General features: G+C 44.0%; 1 protein-coding gene across 1 annotated transcript in view; it reads left to right on the plus strand.

Moving 5' to 3' along the window:
- ANTXR1 (ANTXR cell adhesion molecule 1) overlaps positions 1 to 25,216 on the plus strand; it is a 217,742-nt gene that overhangs the window by 113,991 nt on the left and 78,535 nt on the right. Inside the window, 1 exon segment of the mRNA XM_070429383.1 lies at positions 22,555 to 22,650. Within this exon segment, the coding sequence (XP_070285484.1) occupies positions 22,555 to 22,650 (96 nt within the window).

Raw genomic sequence — 25,216 nt, forward strand, 5'->3', positions numbered from 1 at the left:
ACCATTTATCAGGTTAACAACCACTCTCCTAAGATGTGCACATCACATCCTTGATCACCCCCATATGTAACAATGAGGCCCAGCTGATGCACCTCCCTGTTAACTGTGATCAGGATTTGATTTGTATTGGTTTCCAGGTTTGGGAACCACCATCTTTGAAGAAAGGAAAGAAATCTAAAGTTAATCATGAGGGTCTAAAGTCAACAGTAAATCAGTGAGGAAACTTCTCTTTCTCCCCTAACTTATATGCAAAACAGCCTGGCTACAAGCAGTAACAAGATCCAATAAATTTGAGTGAACCCATGTAAAGTCACTATTCATAGAAACTCTTTTTGAACGAAAATAAAAATGTAACAATCTCAGCCCTGAGCACCAAAACAAGAACTGCCCTATACTTATAGCATAAGGAAGGAATTAAGAAAATAGGATATTGAGTCAAATATTCTAATTTCAAATGCTAGCCCCTCCTCTTTTCAGGGTGATCTTGGCCAAGTTAACCTGAGTCTATCTCAGAGCCTGTCTTATATGATCTTTGCAAAGATGAAAGGTAAAGTATAGAAGGGACTGGAACTATATGGTAGTCTTTCGAAGAATGACAGCTCTTCACTAGTATATCAACATTCTCTTTTCTTGCCAAGTAAAAGTCGAATGGCCTGTCTCATGAAAAGCTTTGCTATTTACTAACATAGATTATAAACAGGCAGTGTTTCCCTGATTGAGAGGTAAGCTTCCTTTTGAGTACACGATAAGGCTAGGAACAGCCTGGGGGAAACTTTGAAGATGTTGCCTGCAGGATAGCGAAGGAAAATAACACTTATAAATTATAAGCCAACTGGAATTAGATAGCAGTTTCTTCACTATTTTTTTTCCAATTATACTTGAAGTTCAATATTACATTAGTTTCAGGTGTGTAGCATAATGGTTAGACACTTAAAAAGTGACACACACACCCCCATAAGTCTAGGGGCACCATACATAGTTATTACAATATTATTGACTATACTAGAGTCCTGGTGCATGGATTCATGCACCGGTAGGGTCTCTCGGCCTGGTCTGCAGGGATCAGGCCGAAACCAGCTCTCCGACATCCCCCAAGGGTCCCAGATTGCGAGAGGGCAGCATCCAGGCTAAGGGACCCCACCGGTGCATGATCAGGGCCAGGGAGGGACTATAGGAGGGCTCCAGGGCATGCCAGACCCATCTCACTCAATTCCGATCAGGACCCATCAGGGCCAATTGGGGCCATCTCACCCAGTCCTGATCAGGGCCGATGAGGACCAGCCAGCTGGGGAGGGACTGGGGGAGGGCTCCAGGGCGTCTCTGGCCCGTCTTGCCCAGTCCCAATCGGCCAGACCCCAGCAGACTCCTAACCTACTGGTCAGAGCGTCTGCCCCCTGGTGGTCAGTGCACATCATAACAACTGGTAGAACAGTCAAATGAACATTCAGACACTTAGCATATTAGGCTTTTATTATATAGGATTCCCTATGCTGAACTGTACATCCCCATGACTATTTGTAACTGCTAGTCTGTACTTCTAATTCCTTTACCTCTTTCACCCAGTCCCCCAACCCACCTCCCTCTTCACTGTTTTGAAAAAAGTTTTTCTCAATAAATGAATTAAGTAAAGAGCAACATAAGAAGAATATTTAGACTATTTATATGAATGAATTAAAACAATTACTTACTAAAGTTGATGCGTTGATACCACATGGAAAATTTCTATTGTTATTTAAAGTATTATATCATGCCCAGAACGTTTGTGGGCATTTTATCAGAGGAGGCACCGTGTCAGGCAGATGAGAGCGCAGCCTCAGAGAAGAGAGTCCTCTGTTGTGCCCTGAAGGAGCCATGACTCACCGTGGTTTTGGAGTATGATTTGATTTCTATGGGGATGAACATGGTGCCAACTATTTTACCAAAGATTTTTTAACCATTTTATCCTTCAAGTTTAGACTATTCTTTTCCTGAACTAGTGGTATTTTTCTATAGATTTTTGAGAGAGAAAGAGAAAACATACAATGTACAAGAAAGAATTCCCCACACACACACATTACAAAGAATTATCTAGTCCAAAATGTCAATAGTACCAAGATTGCAAAACCCAAATGAATCAGAATTTTTGGGGTAGGGAGCCCAGGATTTTGCTCTTTAGTAAGTTTGCCAAGTAAGTCATAAACATTCAGAACTCTTATCATTCTACTTACCTGACTCTAATTGTCCTCCAAAGTTTAGAAAAAAATTATTAAAATCTATTTAAGAAAAATGATTTTTCTCTTTTGATTTATTCCTAATTCCATTCATTTAAGAATTCCAAGATTCTAAAATCAGAAACCTCTCTTTTATATTCTTACTTTTGGATCATATTTTCTGCTATAAAACTAGGAATTTGCCTAAAAGAATAAATTTGGTCCATATGTCCAGTCTAGGGACCTTCCCTTTTTGTGTTGCCAGACAAAGACTGCAAAACTTTCTCTCCAAATGCCTCGTTTCCATAGTCCAAGTCGTTCCTTCCCTTCCTCCACTCATTGTTTCAGGAAGAGCGAGCCCGAGTATCATCTGTATTGTTTTTAAGGCGTCATAGCTCCCAGTGTCTCACAAGAATGTGGGTCTCCAGCTGCCATGCAGAGGTAGGTTATGAGTTTGGAAACAGCTGGAGACGGCGTAAAGAAAGCACAGACAATGGAAAGATCAATTGCCTCTCATGTACAGTGTAGCCCATATGCTTCTGGAGGAAAAACAAAGGCTGCGTCATGTTCACCATTGCGACCCAGCACCTGCCACAATGCCTGTGCATTGTAGTTAGTAGATAGCTGCTGACTGAGAGAATGAAGGAATAGACTTATTCAAGGATCATACTGAGGCCATGATGGCACTTGCTGGTAGGAGGAGAAGAAAGCCAGGATGAGGTAGGATTAAAACACACTGAGCTGGTTGAAGTAGAGGCTTCCAGAGAAGATGGTCACTAATCCAATATGCACATACAAGAAGCATGGGGAGCTTGCGCATAATTTAAGAAGAAAAAAAATCTCCCAATTGGGAAATGACAACCAGTGATCCCAGGCAGGGCAGTAGTCAGAAACCTCTACAGAACAGCACCAGCTCCTGTAGCAGCATACCCTTGTCAGGGGTGCATACCTGGAGGAAGGGGGTCTGCAAATAGCCCACTCAACTGGGTCAAGATTCAGGGCAGGCACCTTGTATATGAAAATCTACAGCACAAGGCCGGATACTAGGTAGAACCATAGAAACTTATACAGAATCTAAGTTACTCATTTTGCTAAGTCCAGGGAACACAAAGATATAAATACATGGGAAACAAAGAAGTACTCCAAGGATTTGTAATTTAATGGGGCAGGTGCTTTAATAGAGAAATGAACAATGCCCAGCCCAGTGATAGCAGGAAGTGGAGTGTCTGGGGAATCAAAGAAGAGTTCACAAAAGACATGATGAGTGAACTGGGTCATGGAGAAAGTACTAGGGTTAGCTAAGGGTGTGGCCTGGGTAAAGGCATGTTCTGGGCCACTTTGGCTGTAATTGGTTGGATTTGGCAACAGCAGGGATCAGAGACAAAACAATTGGGATCAGTTGGAAAAGCCTTCTTTACCATGTTTTTGGAATTTCTTTAATATTTAATGTAAACATAATGCAGTTTTGATGATAACTTACAATTTCTCCTCATTCAGGAAATAAACATCTTTTGTCTAAAAAAAATAAATAAATAAAAGAAGCTAGGTAAACTTAGGAAAGCTTGGGGAACAATGTCATGGCCTGAGATCACCCTGGAATACTAGAAACTTAGGCTGTGGAAGTTCTACTACTGTGGCCAGCCAAGGCTGAGGGGCCATGAACTGCCTTGATCAGGGCTGGCTCAGAAGGGGGTGTTCTGGAGCCCAGAGATGGAGGTTACAGTGGCTGCAGCTAAGACAGACTGCAAAGGGAGGGCAGGGGCATATCCCAGAACTGTCTGCAAACTTCTGTCCTAGGCAACTTCCTGGGTCTGTTTTGCAAGCCAGTTAAATTATGTTACTGATTGTTTTGAAATAAACCTAGAAAAATACAAACCCAGCCCAGTTTTGTAGTCATAAGGCTATCTAGGTAAACAGAGAGTTGGCATGTCTGCCCTTGCCGAAATTTCTTGAATTTCACCAGCCTGTTAGGGAGTGAATCCAGTAGCCTGTGCTGAGAGGTGGCAATCTTGCCTTCCAACATAATAAAAAATTATTGCATGCTTTTCAGAAAAAGTAGAAATCAGAGAAGGCATTTTTCTTCTATTTCTCTTCCAAGGTCAGCAAAACAGCCCATCAATCAAAATAGGTAGCTGTCTTTGGGATGGATAATTCATGCCAACGGCTATAAGCATGTGGGTCTCTTCATTAAGGAAAGAAGTATAGGAAAGAGGTTGCTGCTAGCAAATGGGGCCAAAGAGCAAGACCCATATGTATTTAAATAGGACTATGGGCAAAGTGTTAGGAACTCAAAAAATAGCTAGGCCTTGACCTCCAGAATCCTATAGCATAGCTTACAAGGCAGGATGTATACTCCAAGAGGTAAATATTATACACTTTGGGGTATAAAAGACAAATATCACACAGGCATCCAGAAGTTCCCCCACCTGTTCCAGATTCACAAGCCTCCACACAAGCCTTTGGATAAGTAAATTGACACAAGCAAGTGCATTCTCAGGACTGTCCCTTTAATAGTCCAGTAGATTACTTCCCAGTTACCCAAGAAGGTGTTCACCTTCTTGCAAGGGGAGCTGGACTAATCATTCTGGACATTCAGGAATAACATGAGCAGCTCATGATTTGCTCAGCCCAAAAAGTCTTCCCCAAAAAGACCCTCCCTCAACTGTTGGTGAAATTCTAAGAAACGACCCTTGGAGAAGACAAGCCCCTTCCCAATAACTAATCTAGGAGGACAGGACCAGGGCCCACACCCTGACTTTCCCCTCTAGATTCCTTCACCCTAACATTATCCCACTTCCTGGCCGACTTGCTCCCATGCACACCTGTCCGTTTTTCACATTGCCTGGAAGAGTACTTGTATGTTCCAAGTATATTAACAAACTAGCATTAGTTTGGATACCACTGATTTATAAATTTGGTCATGGAAGGGGAATAGGCTCTAGTGTGCTTTTACATTTTGGGGGCTGACGGGAACTTTGCACCAAATGTGACCAATCCACAGCCCTAGGGCTACAAGTGACTCATCAATATTTCATACTCAGCCCTCAAAAAAGGATGGCCTTTATTATTGCTATAATTATAGGTGATATGTCCTCTGAAAGATGTAGCTTAGCAAAGCACAGGGGAAAGACTTAGTCGGAGAAAAAAAGTGGGAACAAACATGAGCTTTGGGATCAGTTCAATCCTAGTCTTTAAATAGTTGGCACAGGGCCTTGTACATAGTAAGTACTCAGTGTGAGTCTCCTTGCATGGATGGTGTGGGCTCTGTAAGAATCAGTTCAGTGATGTGTCTCCCAAAGAGACGCGGACTTCTTGTTGAATTAACAGCAGTTGGTGTCTCAGTCTAAAGAAGTCATGGAACCTCTCACCTTGGTGAAGCCAAATATCCACTCAAATATTGTATTAAATAAAAGAACACATCAGAGAGAGCCGAGAGAAACTGAATAATTGAAAAATAATGCCAAATATGGTCGATTATATACAATATTTTATAGAAGTGGAACTCTAGCCTGGAGGCATGAGGAAAGACTTAGTGGCCATTTTCAATATTTGAAAGGCTACCCTGAAACTTGTACATCTGCTTTTACTGTATAGATCCAAGGAGTAGAATAGGCCAATAGACACAGCTTGTGGCTCAGATTTTAGTCTTTCTAAATGGTTCCAGAGGGAGGGAGCTCCCTGGTATGGTTGTTGTATTCAAGCACAGGCAACTTGACAATTTGGCAAGTTCATGCATCAGATAGGCAATTGAACTAGAAAAGCTTTCAGACTCCTTCCTATGCTGAGAGTCTGTAATTCTAGAACAAAAAGTATACTAGTGAAGGAGTAAGGCAAACACGATCCATCCTATAGAGTATAGCAAATGAGTTTACCTTTGATATTTTGAAAATAAATATGAGAACCTTTTGTTGGGAACACTGTAGACGGCTTCTCTTAGTGAGATTCAGATTGGCCAACCTCCACCTAATACAAAGGAGATGATATTTCAGACCAGAAGGTGTTTAAAACTCCTCCTGAGAACAATTTGTTGTCAAGTAACCTCAAAGCACAGCCTTCCGTTTACAAACAATTGTTATACCACTCACAAATCATTCTCGCCTATTTATTAGCTGATCTCAGTAGAGCCATCCAAATTCAAGGTCTTTTTACAATGTTCTAGTATTTTATTATTATTATTTTAACAAGATGACCTGTGGTTTTTTGTACTGTCATTAGGAAAAGCAAAAGACCACGGGAATATCAAAATGCAAAACTCAGCTCTCAGATGTTGTTTATGAACTGAAATATCAATAGTTTGCCAACATCTCTATTTTGATAACCCTTGTATGCATAAAAATATCTTTTCAAATATGTTTTGGAGGATTCGTGCTGAATTGTTTTTCTTGGATGTTTGAGCAATTGACTTTCAGTATTTTAATCACTAAGTATTTTAAAGAATGTTTCCCCTAAGTTTGAAATTTCCTTGTTTTGAGAGTAAGTGAGAACAAAAGCAAAAACAATTTTTCTGAATCTATGCCTCAGAAAACGCTGTGATAAGCACATAGTGAGATGGAAATATTTATTTTTAGAAATAAAAGTTAAATCCAAACAATCCATAACCAAGATAAATGTAATGGATCAAACTCAGCAGTTAAAAAACACAAAATAGCAAATTGTGTTTTAAAAAAACAACAGCCACTATATGCTATTTATAATACATATACACTCAAAAATATAAAAACATAGGAAGGTTGAAAATAAAAGTATGAGAAAAATTATGTCAGGCAAATACCAAAATAAAATTAGTGTAGCTATATTAATATCAGGTAAAATATACTTTATGGTTGAACAAAAACCATTATTGGTATAAAGAAGACCATTGCACAATGTTAAAAAGAGCAGTTAACCTAGAAGTTATAATTCTAGTCTGCATTTAATGACATATCCTCAGCATATATGAAGCAAATATTGCCAAAACCATGAAGAGAAATTGATGAATCCACCATTACAGGAGAAGATTTAAGTACAGTTTTCTCAGTAATTAATAGATCAAGCAGCCAAAAATTTAATAAAATATATTTGGATAATGTAATTACACATGATCTAGTGGCCACACAATAAGGCTACAGCAAAATGTTCTAGGTAGGGTCCAGAATTTTTGTTTGAATTAAATGGGGGTTATGCAATTATAAGGTTAATGAAAAAAATACCATTATTTCATCAATCTAAGGCACATTTTTTTTCACATTTTAACCACTGAAATATATGTTTCATATAATCAATAATGTAGCATAATTTAATTGACATTGTTTGTTCCTAGTGGCTCATAATGAGGTATCCTACAATGGATGCATCTTAAATTCAGTGAAATCTCTCCCAACATTCTGTACTGTACCAAAAGTAAAATAATGAAATGCATGCTGAACATCATGTATCAGTCAATTCCTCTCCACTTCCCACCCCTATCCACAATAGATAATAAGAACTGTGGCTTTCCTCCTTTGGAGAGTGGCGGACAGGGCAGGAGCTGATCATCAACCACATTACAGCACCTTTGTGAGATGGCCCAGAGTGCTATGCAGGGCTTACCGTCTACAGGAAACCTGCATCTTGAGAGAATGCCTATTCCTTTTCAAGCACACTTTGAACATTTATAAAAAGTAGCTATGTATTAGACCTTAAGTCAAAGTCTCAACAAATTCCAAAAAATTCATGTCATATGGACCATGTTTTGTGACCAAAAAGGTCCACTAAAAATTGATTGCAAATCAATATTGAAAATCTCATGTGTTTGAAAATTTCAAACACACATCTGAATCTTTTATAAGTCAAAGTAACATAATACTGGAAATTGGGAAATACTGAAAACTAGTCAATTATGAAGATGCCACATAAAATTTGTGGAATGCGGCTAAAGTGGTCTGAGAGGGAAATTTATAGCCTTAAATGTTTACATTAGAAAAGAAGAAAAGTTAGCAAGACATGGACGACTTCAAGATGGTAGAGAAGAGCAACAGAGTAAACCTCTCCAAAAAAATAAGACAAAAATAATTCAAAAAAAAAAAAAAAGACAGAATAGAAAACAAGATAGGTAAAGAAAACTATTAGGTGGGGCAGGAGTGGTGAAAAAGAGAAATAGACATGTATCTAAAGGACTATGTTTTCTCTAGTCAGTTCTGGATGGGAGGAGGGACCAACTCACTGTCTCAGGTACGGGGGCGGGGGAGTGGGGGGAGTGAGATCATTAACCTAGGGAACCAGGAAAACGCCTGCAAATTGAATTCATTCCCATCAACTCCTAGGTCTTCCCTGCTATGGAAACCTTTTCACTCAAAAGAGATGTCATGAAATATTGTACAATGTTTACATCTTACTCTCTGCCATTGTTATCATGAACTAAAATTTGGCAAAATACTATGAAACCCTCCATTTTTGAGGCTGTTTGTTCCTAGAGTGGCCTTGTTACTGATCACTGTGTTTTTAAAGTTAGGGTTCTGCTTCTCCTGGCCTCTCACTTCTTGGTATCATACATGTATCTTCCATTCGAGGTGCACCCTCCCTTTCTAATTTGATAGTTTACGCTTCTGGGAGCCCAGGTATCAGATAACCAGGCAATCTTGTCTCAAGTTCTTATGCAGAGATAAGAATTCTTATTTTATATATTCATAAATATATAAATATATGCCCTGAGTACACAAGTTTTAGTGAATGACCAATGTGTCCGCTAATGCCTACTCCTGGGTTATTGGGGCTGTTTCAAACAGCTGAATCTTTTGGGTTGAGCATTCTGGATTAGTGAATTCCACTGAAAGAAAAAACAATTGTAGGACAAAGTGCACAATTTAAAGAGACTCCAAAAAGTGGGTAGGGAGGGGAGACCGAGAGACTGAGAGAGGGTGGGAGGTGGGGGGATGGGAAGAGAGAAGAGATGAACAGTTTGGGAAATAGGACCATAAAGCAGAGAACCTGAGAGGATCTACTTTCTACCAACACTAAAATAATTGCCAACTCTTTAAATGGTCAAAAATTGGCTAAATCAGTGGACTAGGCTGTCACAGAACTGGAGGTGAGAGCAGCCTGCCTCGGACCATATTGTCTTAGTTGGCACTTTATAGTCACATTGCACCAAATCACAGCCTCCCCCGGGTTCATTACATGTAGCTTGTAATCAGGATATTATTTGGGTTTGGCATAATTTGTATTGCTTGCACTCCCAAAAGAGGCCAACTTCCCTCTTCTCCCTATAGAATGACAAAGTCACATGAAAGTATATAAACATTTTTCCTCTGCAAAGCAACCAGCTTCTCACCTATTCATTAGTGCACCAAGGAAATTCAAAAATTAGTAATTTAATTTATATATTCCCAAAAGAAGATTCCGTGCCACAAGCTATACATAACTAGCACCCTTTTGCCATTGCTGTGGTTGCTAAAACAGATTTTAGTTTAGTCAGTGCCCAAAGCAGAGAGCTTAATGTTTTGTTCCTGTGTTTTGTTTTGTTTTTAATTAAAAAGCACTTGCATAATTGACAACTGAAACATTTCTGGGTCTCTTTTACACACAACCAAGCATCAGGAAAACTGCTTCATTTGTAGGCCAAGAAGTATGAAAGAATTTTATTTTCCCTGCGTGGCTGAAATTCATGGTCTTAGCAAGGGTATCTATAAAGCTTGAGATTGTTTGTATATAAAAGGAACAAATGCAACCAAAATAAAAATCTAACAAATGCTGCATGATAGAATCCAACCTGGTAGCCTCAGTTGACCCTGAATTGCTGGCCTTAAAGTTTGTGAATTTACTGAACCCTAATAAAAATCTTTGCTGGTGATCCAACATTTTCATTTTATATATCCTCACCCTACATAAAATTATGTTCATTTCTACCTCTGTGCCTTTGATCACACTTTACTTTCCTTCTGGCGTGCCCTCTCATCTTCTCTCCGCCTCCCCAAATCTCACCGTGGCTTCAAGGCCGGCCAAGTGCTTCCTGGACCTGTCCCAGGATGCCTCACTGACCTTGGCAAGCCTCCTGAACTCCCTGTGCTCTGAGCTCAAGCACTGTGGGTTGTAGCATCATTTAGAGTTTAACAACACACTTCTATGCTGCTTCTAAACGAGCCCTGTGAGTCAGCCCTCACTTCCTAAATGGACTGTGATAACATCTTCCAGGATTGGAGGATGATTTTTTCATCTTTCTGTGTTTCCTATTGCCAAGAGTGTGTTAGAAACACAATAGAAAATGATTTGTTGGTTTCCTGATAACCTATTACACAATTTCGAGACATTGTTTTAAGGAATCGTTCATCATGTTATCACTGGTAGCATCTGTCTCTATGAAGCGCCACCCATAGGCATGAACCTTCTTGAGTTCATAATCTAAAGCAAGAGCCAACAGTATGCAGTAGGCATGCTTACTTACTGGAAACAAGTAATCATGATGCTGACCAATATGAAAGGGATGATCTGTAAGACCAATTGAGCATATACTAGTACATTAAATAAATAGCTACACTAAGGGCAAGTAGGCAAATCCCTGTTTCTAATGGAACAAAAAATGAAAACAAGAAATTAGCCTTTTTCTTCTAGTATCAGTGTTAGAAATTACTAAATAAACTTTTCTTGGTAATCCTATTTCAGCAACCTACTCACAGGAAATACGGCATTCTGAGTACTAACAAGCTACATCTTGTCTGCATTATCTTCTAAAAACTGGTTTTGATTAACAAGCTCTATGCATTTTATGGAGAGAAAAGAAAGTACTGAATGAATCCAAGACTTACTTATGACCACTCTCGCCATTATGAACAACATGAAATGTCTCTAATAAGTTAGGGTGACAACAGGATTCGAGATGATGCTGGACAACCTTGATGCAGAGGACCTCAAAGCTTGCCTTTGTAGGCGTGTGGCATCCATCTTCCCCTTAATCACATACGAATGGTGGCTTATCTACGTCCTTCTGGTAATGAGATTTATAGAGAACTAGAATTTATATCCAAATTATTGCCACTCCTTCAAAATATTTACCTTGGAAGGTCATGCCCTTTCTCCAACAACACTGTCACTATTACAACTATCTTCTGAACTCCTGCTCTGAAATGGCCATAACTTTGAAGGCACAGTATTTGAATATCCTCCTTAGGGCAATAAGAGAACATCCTCATCATTTGATTTCAAAACAACCCAGAAGTTGTAGGCATGATGAATGATGAATGGTGGGTTATCGATCTGGGAACCTCCTTGGTGAAAAACAAAGCATGACTCAGAAGGTGCAAGATTTTCTTTTTGTGGCCTGTACAGTGGTTTCAAAAACAGTTCCAAGGGAGGTGTTTCAGAATGCTTTGAGCAATGGCGACATCATTGGAGAGTCTCCAGCGTCCAAAGCCACTGGTTTGGAATTAGATTCATGTGGATGCCGGAGTTCTGCCATGTGCGCTCCGTGGACAGCCTCACTGCTTTAGCCATGCTTTTCAGAGTTCCACAAAGGCAGAGGTAATTCTCACCTCGTAGTTTTTCTGTACGGCCTACTTTATGGGTTAAGGAATCCAATATCTATCAATTTCATTCTCATTTCTCACCCAGATTACCTCTCAGGTAGCAAGAACGAATCATAATGTTTGATTATGTTTCACTCTCATTAATGTTTGATCAACTTTACTATAATGAGGGATATTAAATTTAGCATTGGAAAACCCACTTGGTTTTCCCTTTCCTTGACACAGTGATAACAATCTGAGGGCCTGTGATTCCCCAAATATGTAACCTGGTATCACCCATCAACACCATAGCTCCAGTCAGAATCAGCATGATGTTCACAAGAATATAATTCATTTACATAGGCCAAGCCTTGGCACATCACCAGGACCATGGTCTGGGCAGGGGAGAATGGAAAGGGAAGTCACATTTATTGAAGGATGGCCATGTGCCAGGACCTTTACAAATAGAAGTAAATATCAAATTAATCCTGAAAATAGAAATATCTCAATTTCATATATGTAGAGAAAAGGAAGGTTAAGAGAAGTTGGGTAACTTACCCAAAGTCTACATATTAATAAGTGGAAAAATTCAGATTTAGATCATCTTTTCCTGACTCCAAAGCCCAAGTTCTTTGTAGTGAGAGTGGTGAGCTGTGTCTAGTGATGGGGCCATGGAGGGGGAGGTGAGCCGCCTCAGGCAACATTGGCTCCAGTGCCATGTCTGCCCCCCCCACTAGAAGGTGTTAACCTGCTAAATTCTCATTCCCCTCAATTTAATAAATAAGTTGAGTGACTATTTAGTCCTATATTGAAAATACTTTACTGCATCTCAAAGTTACAAAGATGAGTAAAGTCAGATATATGTCTTCTAGGGGCATATGTCTGAGACAAGCAAGCATATAATAATATAATCCTATACAATAAAAGGCTAATATGCAAATTGATCAAACAGTGGAACGACTGGTCGCTATGATGCACACTGACCACCAGGGGGCACACTCTTAAAGCAGAAACTGCCCCCTTGTGGTCAGTGCGCTCCCACAGGGAAAGCACTGCTCAGCCAGAAGCCAGGCTCATGGCTGGCGAGTGCAGCGGTGGTGGTGGGGAGTGAGCCTAAGCTGGCAATTGGACATCCCTTAAGGGCTCCCAGACTGCAAGAGGACACAGGCTGAGTTGAGAGACACTCCCCCCACCCCCGAGTGCATGAATTGCGTGCATTGAGCCTCTAGTTTCTATGGTATACAATAGAAGCTAAGATAGAGACATAATAAAAAATGGGAGCACAAACTCAGAGTTGAGTGGTGGTATTTACTTGTCTGTTCCCCACTCAACTATAAGGTCTGTGACTGGAGAGACGATGTCCATCTTTAATGTTAGTGCTGTAGAAGACCTAGCCCATAATAGGTTTTCAATAAATGTGTAAGGTATGAATGAGTCAGGTGGTGACTGGTCAAAGAGTTGAAGATGAGAAATAGTTAACCAACCAATAAAAAGAAAAAAGGGTGTTTCAGGGAAAAGAACATGAGAGCAGCAAGGTGTATACAGGGAAGTATATACAGTTTAGTTTAGACAAAGCACAAAGTATAAAGAAGAAAGTGGTGGGAGAGGAGGTTAGAGAAATAAGAGAGGTTTGGCTGTGAAGGACCTTGTGTGGCCTAAGGACTCTTGTACCTAGAGGTCCAAAAATGGATTCTGGGGATTTGATGAATCCCAACCCCCTGAAATTGTTATCAAAGTTTGTAAGCTTGTGTGTAAATGTGAACGTGTACTTTCTGAGGGAGGAGTGTATCACTTTAATCAAATTCTCAAATGTGAAGAACTCATACAGACAGTGAAGAGCTGTTAAAGAGTTCCTGGGTAGGCAGAGCTGTCAGAATAACATTCTAGATCAGCTGTGGGCAAACTACCGCCCACGGGCCGGATCCGGCCCATTTGAAATGAATAAAACTAAAAAAAAAAAGACCATACCCTTTTATGTAATGATGTTTACTTTGAATTTATATTAGTTCACACAAACACTCTATCCATGCTTTTGTTCCGGCCCTCTGGTCCAGTTTCAGAACCCATTGTGGCCCTCGAGTCAAAAAGTTTGCCCACCCCTGTTCTAGATAGATGACTGTAGATTTACAGAGGATGTAAGTCAGGGCAGCAAGAATGGTGGTGGAGAAACCAGTGAAGAGATAACTGCAACTATTCAGGAAAGAAATCTTAGGTTTCAACACCTAATCAATGGTGTTGGAGATGGAGTAGACAGGGGTAGATAGAGATTAACCAAAGAACTTATATACATACTAGAGGCCCGGTGCACCGATTCGTGCACCGATGGGGTCCCTCGGCCTATCCTGCACCCTCTCACAATCCGAGACCCCTCAAAGGACGTTGGAGAGCCAGTTTCTGCCCAATCCCCACAGGCCAGGCAGAGGGACCTCACCAGTGCACAAATCCATGCACCAGGCCTCTAGTATGAGTATAAGATCTTTGGTTAATCTCTTCCCGCCGCCCCCCCTTCCCTCTGAGATTCATCAGTCTGTTCCATGTTTCCATGCCTGTGGTTTCTGCTCCTGCATTGAGTGTCTGCCCTCTGGTGGTCAGTACACATCATAGCTACTGGCTGGTTGGCTGGTTGGCTGGTCATTTAGGCTTTTATATAGAGAGATATGCGTAACTCATGGACACGATTGAAGTAGCAATAGGACTTACCAGACAGTTGAATGACCCTAACTCTGACCTAAAGCATGAGGAGAGATCAAGGCTAGAGATAAAGATTTAAGTCATCAATATCTAGACGAGAGTTTAAACTATGAAAGGAAATGAAAGCCCATGGAAAGTTTTAGAAAGAAAAGACAGGATGGACAAGATTGCATCCATGACTTGTACAACACCATAAATATACTAAATGCCACTGAATTGTACACTTGAAAGTGGTTTAAAAGGCAAATTATATATATCTTACAATTTTTAAAGTGTAAGAAAGTAGATAAACACTTCAGGCAAAATAAATGGTATATACATTGTAAAAAACGGATCCATGGGGCATGCCAACATTTGAAGAACTACATACAAAGAGAAGCCCACAGGGAAGGTAAACAAGGAATAATCAGAGATAGGAGGAAGGGGGTTTAGGAGAATACTGTTACAGATGCCAGGGGAATAGAATTCCAATAAAATACAGGATGGGGTGTGCAGAGAAGTTAGAATTGCTAAGGCCACTTCCAGAAATAACAGTCAGAATATATGAGCTCTGGGAGAGAGAGAGAATTCTGGTCTCTGGACTTGCCCATCCAGAACTTCTCAGCAGCAGTCAAACGACTTAAATTTCATCTTTCAAAATAAAACTTGCCCATGCTCTGCCAGTTTTGTCTGGGCAGGAAGCAGAGCTCAGACCAGCTGCTGAGGATGGTTCTAAATTCCACTTCAGAGCCCTGGAATGTGGTGCCTCAGGAGTGCCAGCCTCTGCCCTGGGAGGGAGGGAAGCAGCCTGGAGCAGAGGGAGGCCCAGTGGGGCACTCCACCCTCCCCCTTCCCAGGGCTGACTCTCCTCTCCCTGCTCACAGGGTCTCCCATCTGAGCAGGACAAGTCAGGACTTTCCTCATTCCTCATTCCTTTATCTCTGCATCTTTCCCTCTCACCAGGATGGCTTCTTTGGTGTTTAGACCAAGCAGGTTGCTATGAAATCACAAGGTCATAGACTGGAGCTGCCTCTGGCTAAAAGGTCTCTTTCCCTTTAGGACTTCAAAGACAACCTCATCTAATACCAGAGAGAGGGGGACAGGGACAGGCACAGGAGGGAGGAAGAGGGCCCACTGGGCAGCATCTCCCCATAGCAAACCCGCCTTGGGTCATCCTGGGGTGCCCTGTACCATCATCATTTACTAGCTGAATCCAGGAACACAGTATTGCCAGCTTTATGAAGCTCTAATGGATCATCAGCTAATCTCCTGTCATCATTTTGGCAGAGTTTGTCTAATATTCCTTCAATGTGGCAGGATAAGCCTGCTAACGCGTTCTTTCACATTACACGTTTAAAAGATAGTCTAATATCTTTTAAAAAGTAAAAAACTCTGAATATCTTCAGTAACTCAGTGTTAATACTCAGAATCTGCAAACTGAGCCTAGAACTACGACAAACCCACCACCAACAGTGAGGGCTCTAGTGACACCTTTGCTGATCATTTGTGTGTCCTCTGTTGTCAAAAGGTAATTGTTACAATTACCAGGACCCATCCTGGGGTAAGTTAAACTAAGAGGTATTGGGGGTCACTGTACTGGGGGGCAATAAAGCATGTGACAAACAGAAATGGTAGATGAAAGCCACGATATTGCCTTTATTATTGTGGGCTGGAGCCTATGCTGAGTGGCAGCAAGTGGGCTGGAAACCGAAGCCCAGAATTAAATAGATTTCCCAGCCTCGCCGTGGGCATGGGGCCTGTCTGGGGAAAACTTACAGCCAGGGGCACTGTTGGCAGGAGGCTGGTGAAGCTTAGCTTCAGGGATCCCCATTTGAAAGGGTTCCTTCTAGACTCCTCTAAGGGCCAGGGAGGAGCCCTTAGTATTTTACTTCTGTATTTTTATGTTCTCTTTCTTTAAAAGGCCCCCCCAAATTGTATAAGCATCAAGTCCCCCCAAAATCTGCCTGCATGGGCCAGAAGAGGACAGTCCTGCTCCTTGGGGCGGCATGCTTGGCAGACTCCGGCCTTATTTACGGAATAGGTAGAGGGGAAGAGGAAGTCCTGGGGATACACGGGGTGCCCCCGACATGGGAGGACACGTGGGAGGGGGGAAGAGAGGCCCCCGGGCCGGACCGCAGACCCTTCGCTGGCTCCGTGACGGCCCTGTGCCTGCATCAGGCAGGGTCTCCCTCCAGACTTTGAGATGGAGGATTTCACAAAGTTGCTTTCAGCTGATTCCCCCAGTCTCCCACTAATTCCTCTCCATTGCATGCTTCTCCCTTGACCATGGCAACCCACAACCCAGCCTGAAAGAGCAGCAGCGCTCACTGCTCTGGTGTCAGGAGGCCGGCCTGTCTCTGTCCCACCGCAGGCAGGCCCAGGCAAGCGCTCCCCCGCCAAGCCCTGTGTCAGAAATCCAAAGTTACCTAGAAACCTCCCAAGTAAGAGGTGCTTTCATTATTCAAGTTGCCAAATCCGAACCCTTGACCACAATGCCTCCTTGTCTTAGAAGGCATGTCCTTGCTTGGTGAGCTGGGGACAGAGGCTTTGAAGAAAGCCGGGATGCAGAGATTTGGCCTTTCAGGCCAGACAGCCTTGATGGAAGGCCATCCTAATAACAAACGCCCCGGGAGGAGCAGCGCCCGGGAGTCCTGCCCTCATATTCAGGATGGCACGTCTGCATGCCCACAGAGGCCCCCGGGAGAGCATCTGGCACTGCAGCGTTGGCCAGGGGGACAGGCATAACATTCTTCATTGAAGAAAGCAGTGAACCCCGCCCCCACTAGAAGGTGCACCACCCGAGGCTGCGTGTGTACCACATGCTTCCTGTCAGCTCCAATCACATACCTTTGAGCTCTCCACCTCTTGCCAAAATGATTTTTTTAATTAAAGGGCTATGCTGATTTTTTAAACTTTGTTTTTACTTTTTTATTTATTTTATTTTTAAATAAACTTTTTATTGTTGATATTATTACAGATGTCTCCCCTTCCCCCCCACCCCTTTACCCCCATCCTTCCAGCCCCTTCCCACTCCATCGTGTCTTCACTACTCTATTGCCCATGTCCATGGCATTTTTACTTTTTTAAATAAATAAAATAAGAATTTAACTTGTGTTGCTATTTAGGCTGTTGGGAAAATAACAATGGTAGGAATAAATCTTGGGCTATTCGTCTGCAGCTTCTTGCTCCCTCAGAAATCTTTTTTCGAAGGTTTCTGGTGAATGGCATGCAGGACTGCCCAGCCCTGTGGGTGTCAGACTGAGAATTTGCTGGGCAAGTCAGCTTCTGTTCTGGCTCTGTGTCCTAAAGTCAGGCCCGTGCAGGTCCCAGCCTCAGGCTCCTCCTCCAGAGCCTGGAGTGGGGAGGGGTCCGTTTCCAGGCCTGTGGGCAGGCTCAGGAAGGACAGGCGGGCGGATCGAGAGTGAGTTCTCGGGGCCACCTCGCCCCTGCCCGCTAGCCACCGGAGACAAGGCCTGAGCCATTCCATGAGAGGGACACTGACCTCCACGGCTCCACTCAGCCTGTGGTGACCCTGTGGCCCTGGGGGTCTCTCTGGTCCTGGCCAGCCTTTGCCCTGGTAAAGGGGGACATCAGAGGCCGAGCCACACATGGGTCCTGAGTCGGGCTGAGAGCAGCGGGGAGCCCATAACCCTCCTGAGCTCTGACCCAGAAAGAAGCTTTTGGGACCAGGTGGCAGTGAGCACTGGGTGTGCCGACACACAGTGAGCTGGGACCCGGGAGGGCAGTCAGAGGCCCGAGGCCAAGGAGCCAAGGCCGTGTGCACCAGAGCAGGGAACGGTGCCCAGGGCGGAGCCAGGTTTTGGGGTGCCAGGCCCTGCTGTGTGGGCTCGGGAACACCCCACATGCCTCCCCGCGACTGGCAAAGCCTAGTTCTCAGAACCCAAGGGTGGGGGGGTCTTCATCTTGGAACTTAGAGAAGATTCGAAGGGCCTAGTTGAGAATAACTGCACTGTGTTCCTGAATGAAGCAAATACTGTTTACTAAGCGGTGCAGAGGTGTATGTGTCCCTACACTACCTGCTGGTGTATATTCAAGGGGTCACACAGCGTCCCCCTCACATGCATGGTCAGTGCCTCTTCCTTAGGTTACTGGTTGACTCTAAGCTGAGCTTATGTTTGAGGGGAAAGCAGGCTCTGCTGTGGTCTCTGCCCCTTTCCAACTTCGCCCTGCAGCACGCTGTCTCCTGTGGGACACCTGACCCACCCTGGGCCTCATGGGTGAGCTTCCTTCCATCAGAGAAGAGGCAGCAATTACAAACTCAGTCTCAATCTCTCATACAGCTGCTCAAAGTTTTGTCTTTAAAGTACAGATGATTTCTGAAGTGAATTCTTAGAAATCTAACATAATCATGAAACAGTTGAATGGGAGGGAGGCAAGGTTCCAAAATCAAACTATAAAGGTTCAGTTCCCAGTTTTGCAACATTAAAACTGTAGGCATATAAATGTGTCCGTAAGTGGTGTGTGGTGAGTTACAGACCTTCACTGAGGCTCCATTTTCCTAAACCTGCAAAGAGGGGACGACAGACCCTCAACAAGGCTGCTTTCACGAGGCTCATTTAATTAAATGAGACGATGTGTGTGCAGTACTTAGCATAGTCCCGGGAAGGTGGATACACACCAACAGTTGGCTATGTTAGTGAAGTCAGTACTGAACACAGCCAGGACAGACGACCCTGGAAAATGGCGTCCTAAGAGAACTGGGCAGAATTGCAGCAGCCCTCTGCCTGCCCTTACACTCCCAATACTTCCCTCCTCAGCTCCATACTCTACAGTCTCCACAGCTGCTTCCCAAGAAACAAATCCTATTACAGTTAAATCCATCAAGGATCCCCTGGCTCAGGGTGGAAGCCATGCTGCTCGGCTTGGCTTGCACGGCCTCTCACAGTGGGAACCCCACCTCCCTTTCACCCCATGCCATGCACTTGGTGCTTGCCTTTCTGTGCAGGAATGGCAACCCCTCCTTGGCCCTGCGGGTGAGCTCCAGTGTCACCTCCCCTATGGAGTGCTAGCTCCCTAGCACTTGCTAAGGGCAGGAGTCTGCTGGTTAAACCTGTGAGCTGTGGAACCACACCGCCCAGGTTTAAGTTCCAGCTTCTCCTTGTGTCCTTGGGCAAGTTCCTTCACCTGTCCTTGCCATGGAATTTTTATCTGCAAGATTCAATATTGTTGAATCTATAAATTTATTAAAGAGAATTAAGTGAGCTAATATATAGGAAGCAGGTTAGTGCATAGAAAGAACAGTCCCTGACAATAGTAAGTGCTCAGTAAATATTAACTATACTAGTAACAGTTACTACTATCATCATCATCATCATTATTCCTATTCCACCAAAACAGAAGCTCTCTGAGTGGCTATTTTGTTCACTGCCTGGCACATAAGAGGTGCTGGGTATACAGCGGTTGAATAACACACAGCCCCTTGCCTGTGGTTACTTGTTTATACATCCTCCTCAGCAGGCCGTGAGCACCTCAGTTCTTCTAATCAATCCTGTGTGCCAGAGGTCTGCTCAGTGGACACAGAACAGAAGCTCAGTAAGCATTTGCTGAACGGATGCATGAACAAACCTCAGAAGTTGTGTGCACGTTATCTTCTAGTAACACATTAGTCTCAGGTCTAAGTTTATCAAAAAAGTGTGTCCTGTGCTTGATGGTGCTCTTTTGCAGTTCGTGTGTAATGGTGGCTACAAGATCTTGAGTACCAGGCAGTGCATTTGGCGGCTTTATGGGGAGGGGGGGCTGTCTGTAGAGCAGGAAAAGGATCTTCTGGAAGCTCCTGCCCCCAGGCACTTCCACTCCCTAGTGCCCCTCACTGCATCTGCCCCTTCTGAGTCCCATGTGTCCTCCAACGACACAACCAAAGAGAACTGTGGTTCATGAGGGGCAGATCAAATCTGGACGGAGAAGGGTCAAAGGTCTCTTTATCCAAATCCAGGAGGTCTTCCTCCTCTCTCCCTTGTGAGCCAGGTCCTTCACCCTCCCCACTTCACAAGAAACCTTCTCCTTCTTTCAGAAGGAAATGTAAATATTTCCGCACAATACATCAGCCTTTCTGCTTCTCCGTCTAAAGGGAAATATAGAATCAGGGGAGGGGAGATGAGTATATCATGTGAATAAATGTAGTCTATGGTCTTCACTTAATTATAAGTCAACACTAAAAGACCACTGTTTATAAGCCTCTTAGTAACCAAAACCACTTCTTATTCCAAGTGCAAACAGATTTATGACCCAGCATACCCACCATGTTTTCTGTCGTGGGGACATAAAGGGAGGGTGAGCTCGATATTTGGACATGATAGCTTTCATCCCAATTGCCCGGCCATGGCTGCTTCCATCTCACTGCTCATTTATCCTCACGTCAGTGCAATAAGGCAGGTGAGGTTCAGCATCTCCATTGTATGGGCATGGAATATAGAAACTGAGCGATCTAGGGAAAGGTCCTTAACTAACAACAAGCTTGGGAAACACGTATGATTGTGTCATCCCCAACAGCATCGCTCTCTGCCGTGGCTCATGCATAAATGCTGTGGGTCCAGGGGCATCCTCTCTACCAGGGCAGGTGCATGGCCAGCCCCTGCGCTCTCTCCCCGCCCACTGCCCAGCCCTGCACCTGCACCTGCACCTGTAAGGCTGCAGCTCCCTCGGGGCAGTCAGGCATTCCCAAGTCTTGGCTGGGTGCTGGATGTTTAGTTCCCTGGCCTTTTGGTCAAAGACATTCCAGGGAGTAAGCGCTGCCTTTAAACAGCTTCCAGTCGCCCCCGCTGAGCAATCAGAGTGGGAGTGAGTCGTGCCCCGGCTCTGCCATTACCAGCTGTGTCGCCCTGCACAGGCCACCCCCCTCCTCTGTAAATGGGGCGGAGGGGTGGCTTTGAGAAACTGACCGTGCTGTGAATGGCCTCCCCTGAAGACACAGGCACTAAAAATCATGGGTGTCATTTCAGGAGGGTCACAGCCTTTTGTCCGTTTGAGCCCATTTGAATACCGCATCGGTCCACTGACCCTGGGTAAGACCCGAGAGAGACCCTAAATGCAGATTTTTAAAGTAGTTTATTTCAATAGTTTATTTTCTCATAATATGGTGTGTGTGTTTTCTAAAGAAAGAATGGATTTTAAAAAAAGAAAGAAGAAAAATACCATAAAAATACTACCAGCAAAACTATCAATATTTTAGTAAATATTCCTCAATCTTTCGTTCTCATTTAAAAATCCATTAATTATACCAAGAATGTTTCTCGTGTCATTTAAATAATATTTGAAAGCAAAATGTGTGCATGGTAATTGGCTGCATGGTGGTTCAATAGTGCATAATTATCCCTTCCCTAATTGTTAAACATTTAGGTTTTCCCTTTATTATTATTATCTGTGCAGACATTCCTGATTGTTTTCTTGGGCTAAATGTGGAATTGCCAGCTTTACTTAGAAGGAGTACCTGTAACAATTAATACCTACCTAAGGGGAAGCCCCTTGCCATCTCCCCTCCTGAAAGTTGCACCCATTTCCACTCCCAGTAGCCAGGAGGGAGGCAGAGTGGAGGAGACTTACATCTGCTTCTTGAGCCAGCAACCCCAGAATCCCAACACTGAGTAGGATCTCTGTTTACTAAAAGTTAACAACCATCTCAGGCCACAACAATCGTGTCTATTTTCAGGGCTGGCCGAGGCACGTTTTGAAGTGGATGGAATTCGCCTTGGGTGCCCGCCTCACTCCCTGGCCCTCAGCCCTCACATAACCTTGGCAGCGTTGACTCACCCACCACACCCTCCCCTCCCAGGTTCAGCAGCAGCTGTTCTACCCTCCGCTCCCTGCCATCCCTCTGCCCTTCATTGCTTTCTATCGGCAGCCCCAGACTTTCCATTCACAGCGTGGGGAAGATCCAGGATGTGGGAGGCCGTCACTGGGCAGAGAGTGATGGCCCAAAGTAATGGGCAGGGGTAGGCCACCTCAACGCCCAGGTGCCTGGGCCGCAAGAGAAGAGCAGGGCCTCATTAAAAAAAATGAATATTTTTCTCATGAGAATTGGCTACATAGAGGGAGTGGTTGCCCAGAATGATGGGCAGTTTCAACAATTTGCTTGATAAACTGTGCTCTTCTCGGGGCCTTAAATCTGCATATTGGGGATGGGAGGGGGAGAGCACAGGTGTTGCCTTGCCCCGCCCTGAGCTCACCCGCTTGTTGCACACATGGCCTGCCCATGGCTGACCCCCTTTCTCTTGGCCCTGCAGTCCGATGGCTCCATCCTGGCGATCGCCCTGCTGATCCTGTTCCTGCTCCTGGCCCTGGCTCTCCTCTGGTGGTTCTGGCCCCTCTGCTGCACCGTGGTAAGTGCCCAAAGCTCCTCCTCCTTCCTCAGGCCTCGGGCCACTCAAAGCCAAGGGTGACACAAAGTTAACAGGACCATGAGAAGGATAGGGTGACAAGACTTTGCAAACATAGAGGACAAGTCTTGCATTGTTTATACAATTTATACAAACCCGATGAAAATGGCATTGTTCAATGGAACCAGGAGTCACGGGGAGTCCATATGGGTTAAGGAAGTGGGACATCCCATGGACATAGCCTTTAGGTAGGCAGCTGAGGTGGCTGCTCTGGCTCCGGTGCTTAGAAGGATCCACAGAAGACTGCAAATGATGAGTGGTATTTGACATGTCATAAGCATATATGCATGTGTATGTATGGTGCTCGTGTGCACGTACACACACACACACACACTTGTTGAGTTGCCCTCGCTGATGCTCTCCCAAGGCCACGTGGTCTTAGCAACCAGTCAGCCCATCTGAAAGAACGCCTCAGGGCTCTTTACTTTTAACAATGAAGAGTGGCGCCTACCTTTGTTTCTTGTAGCTAACACTTACAGGACACACCTACTGTATGCCCTGCACTGGTCTAAGCACTTTGGCTACGAGGTCAATAAGAACCTGCCTTAGCATCTGGAGTCACCGCATAGCTCTGACCAGTGTCTCCATGAATAGCTTAGGTCAGCGGTTCTCAACTTGTGGGTCGAGACCCCTTTGGCGGTCGAACGACCCTTTCACAGGGGCCGCCTAAGACCATCCTGCATATCAGATATTTACATTACGATTCATAACAGTAGCAACATTACAGTTATGAAGTAGCAACGAAAATAATTTTATGGTTGGGTCACAACATGAGGAACTGTATTTAAAGGGCCAGAAGGTTGAGAACCACTGGCTTAGGGCCTGGAGAAAGCTACCTTCCCCTGCCACGGCCAAATGATATTGTCTGTTTACCAATTTCTATTTCCTGGCCCGTAGACTAGGAAAAGCCCAAACAGAGTAATAGCCAAGTGGGAAAAAAAAAAGGTGGGCTCAAAGCGAGCACTGCCCAGCTGCCATGGCACCTTCCACTTCCTGTGTCTTAGTTCTTCCCAGGAGGGTCCTGCGGGGGGATCCACAGTGAGCCTTTCTAGCCAAGAGCTTGTCACATGTTACCTCTGAAACGCCAGCACTCAGCACACAGTGCAAGGGGACTCACGTCTGTATGGAGAACTGAGCTGAACCAAGACCATAACGTCGGAGTGCTAGATGTGAGGAGGGGAAGGACCTTGGAGTGACAGTTTAAAGAAGGGGAATGAAGGAGATGAGACACTCAGCCAGAAGGTGCATCCTTGTGGCAGGAGCTTGTGGAAAGAGAGAGGCTCTTGCATCAACAGAAGCCCGTGGGTGTTGAGGGAAAGAGATGACTTACAGCAGACAAGAGTGGGTGTGTGCAGGGAGGGGCTCAGGACCTGTGGGAGTCTCGGGTCAACTAGTGTAACCCAGACTGGCCTGATCTCACCAACATGTTAAACTGATTCCTACCATAGTAGCCCCAAGAGTTAGGTGTTGTTTTAAATACCTGTGGCTGCACAGCCATTTTGGTTGGGGGAGGGGAATCATGAGTTAGCCAGAGTGCTTTCTATAGTGATTCAAAAAATTTTAAAAGGCCCATTTTCAGGTCTGCAAGTGGGGAGGGAGAACTTTGCAGTGGGCTCTTAAAGAAGCGGGTAGCCGGGGTTGCTGATGCTCACAGCAGGCAGTGAAACCAGAGCTTCTGTGTAGTAGGCATCACTCTTGTTCACCTTGTCCCTTTGATTATTAAAAACAGTTACCTCTGGGCCAGGACAACTAGAAACAATAAAACAGCCAAGCAAGCCGAAACCGGTTTGGCTCAGTGGATAGAGCGTCGGCCTGCGGACTCAAAGGTCCCAGGTTCGATTCCGGTCAAGGGCATGTACCTGGGTTGCGGGCACATCCTTAGTAGGAGATGTGCAGGAGGCAGCTCATCTATGTTTCTCTCTCATCGATGTTTCTGACTCTCTATCTCTCTCCCTTCCTCTCTGTAAAAAATCAATAAAATATATTAAAAAAAAAAAAAAAAACAGCCAAGCAAGGCTTCACCACTTAACTAGCTGTGTGATCATTGACAAGTTACTTGACCTCTCTGTGCCCCTGTTTCCTCATTTGTATAGTAAGGACAATAAGAACACCAACCTTACAGGTAGATGATGCAAGAGTAGACCTTTGCAACTCCGGCTGCCTCGGCCACCCTCGCAGCCCTGGCTTCGTCTGGAAGGTCGTCCAGAAGGTCATCTGGACAGTCATTCCGCTGTTCAGCCATTCAGTCGATTTGCATATTATGCTTTTATTATTATAGATACACACACACATGTACACACACATGTATATATGTATATGTATATACATGTATATATGTATATATATGTATATGTGTGTGTGTGTATGTATTACTTAGAAACAGCACCTGGCACATAGTTAAGTTCTGTATACTACCATTAATACTTAAAAATATTTACTATAATAAGTATATTTTATTGTATGTCATTCAATTTATATTAGTGGCAAATCTTTTTTCCAGTTTTGTTGA

Source organism: Myotis yumanensis, unplaced genomic scaffold (assembly GCF_028538775.1).
Source record: "Myotis yumanensis isolate MYYU_CA2020_CCGP unplaced genomic scaffold, mMyoYum1.0.hap1 SCAF_11, whole genome shotgun sequence".
Lineage (NCBI taxonomy): Eukaryota > Metazoa > Chordata > Mammalia > Chiroptera > Vespertilionidae > Myotis > Myotis yumanensis.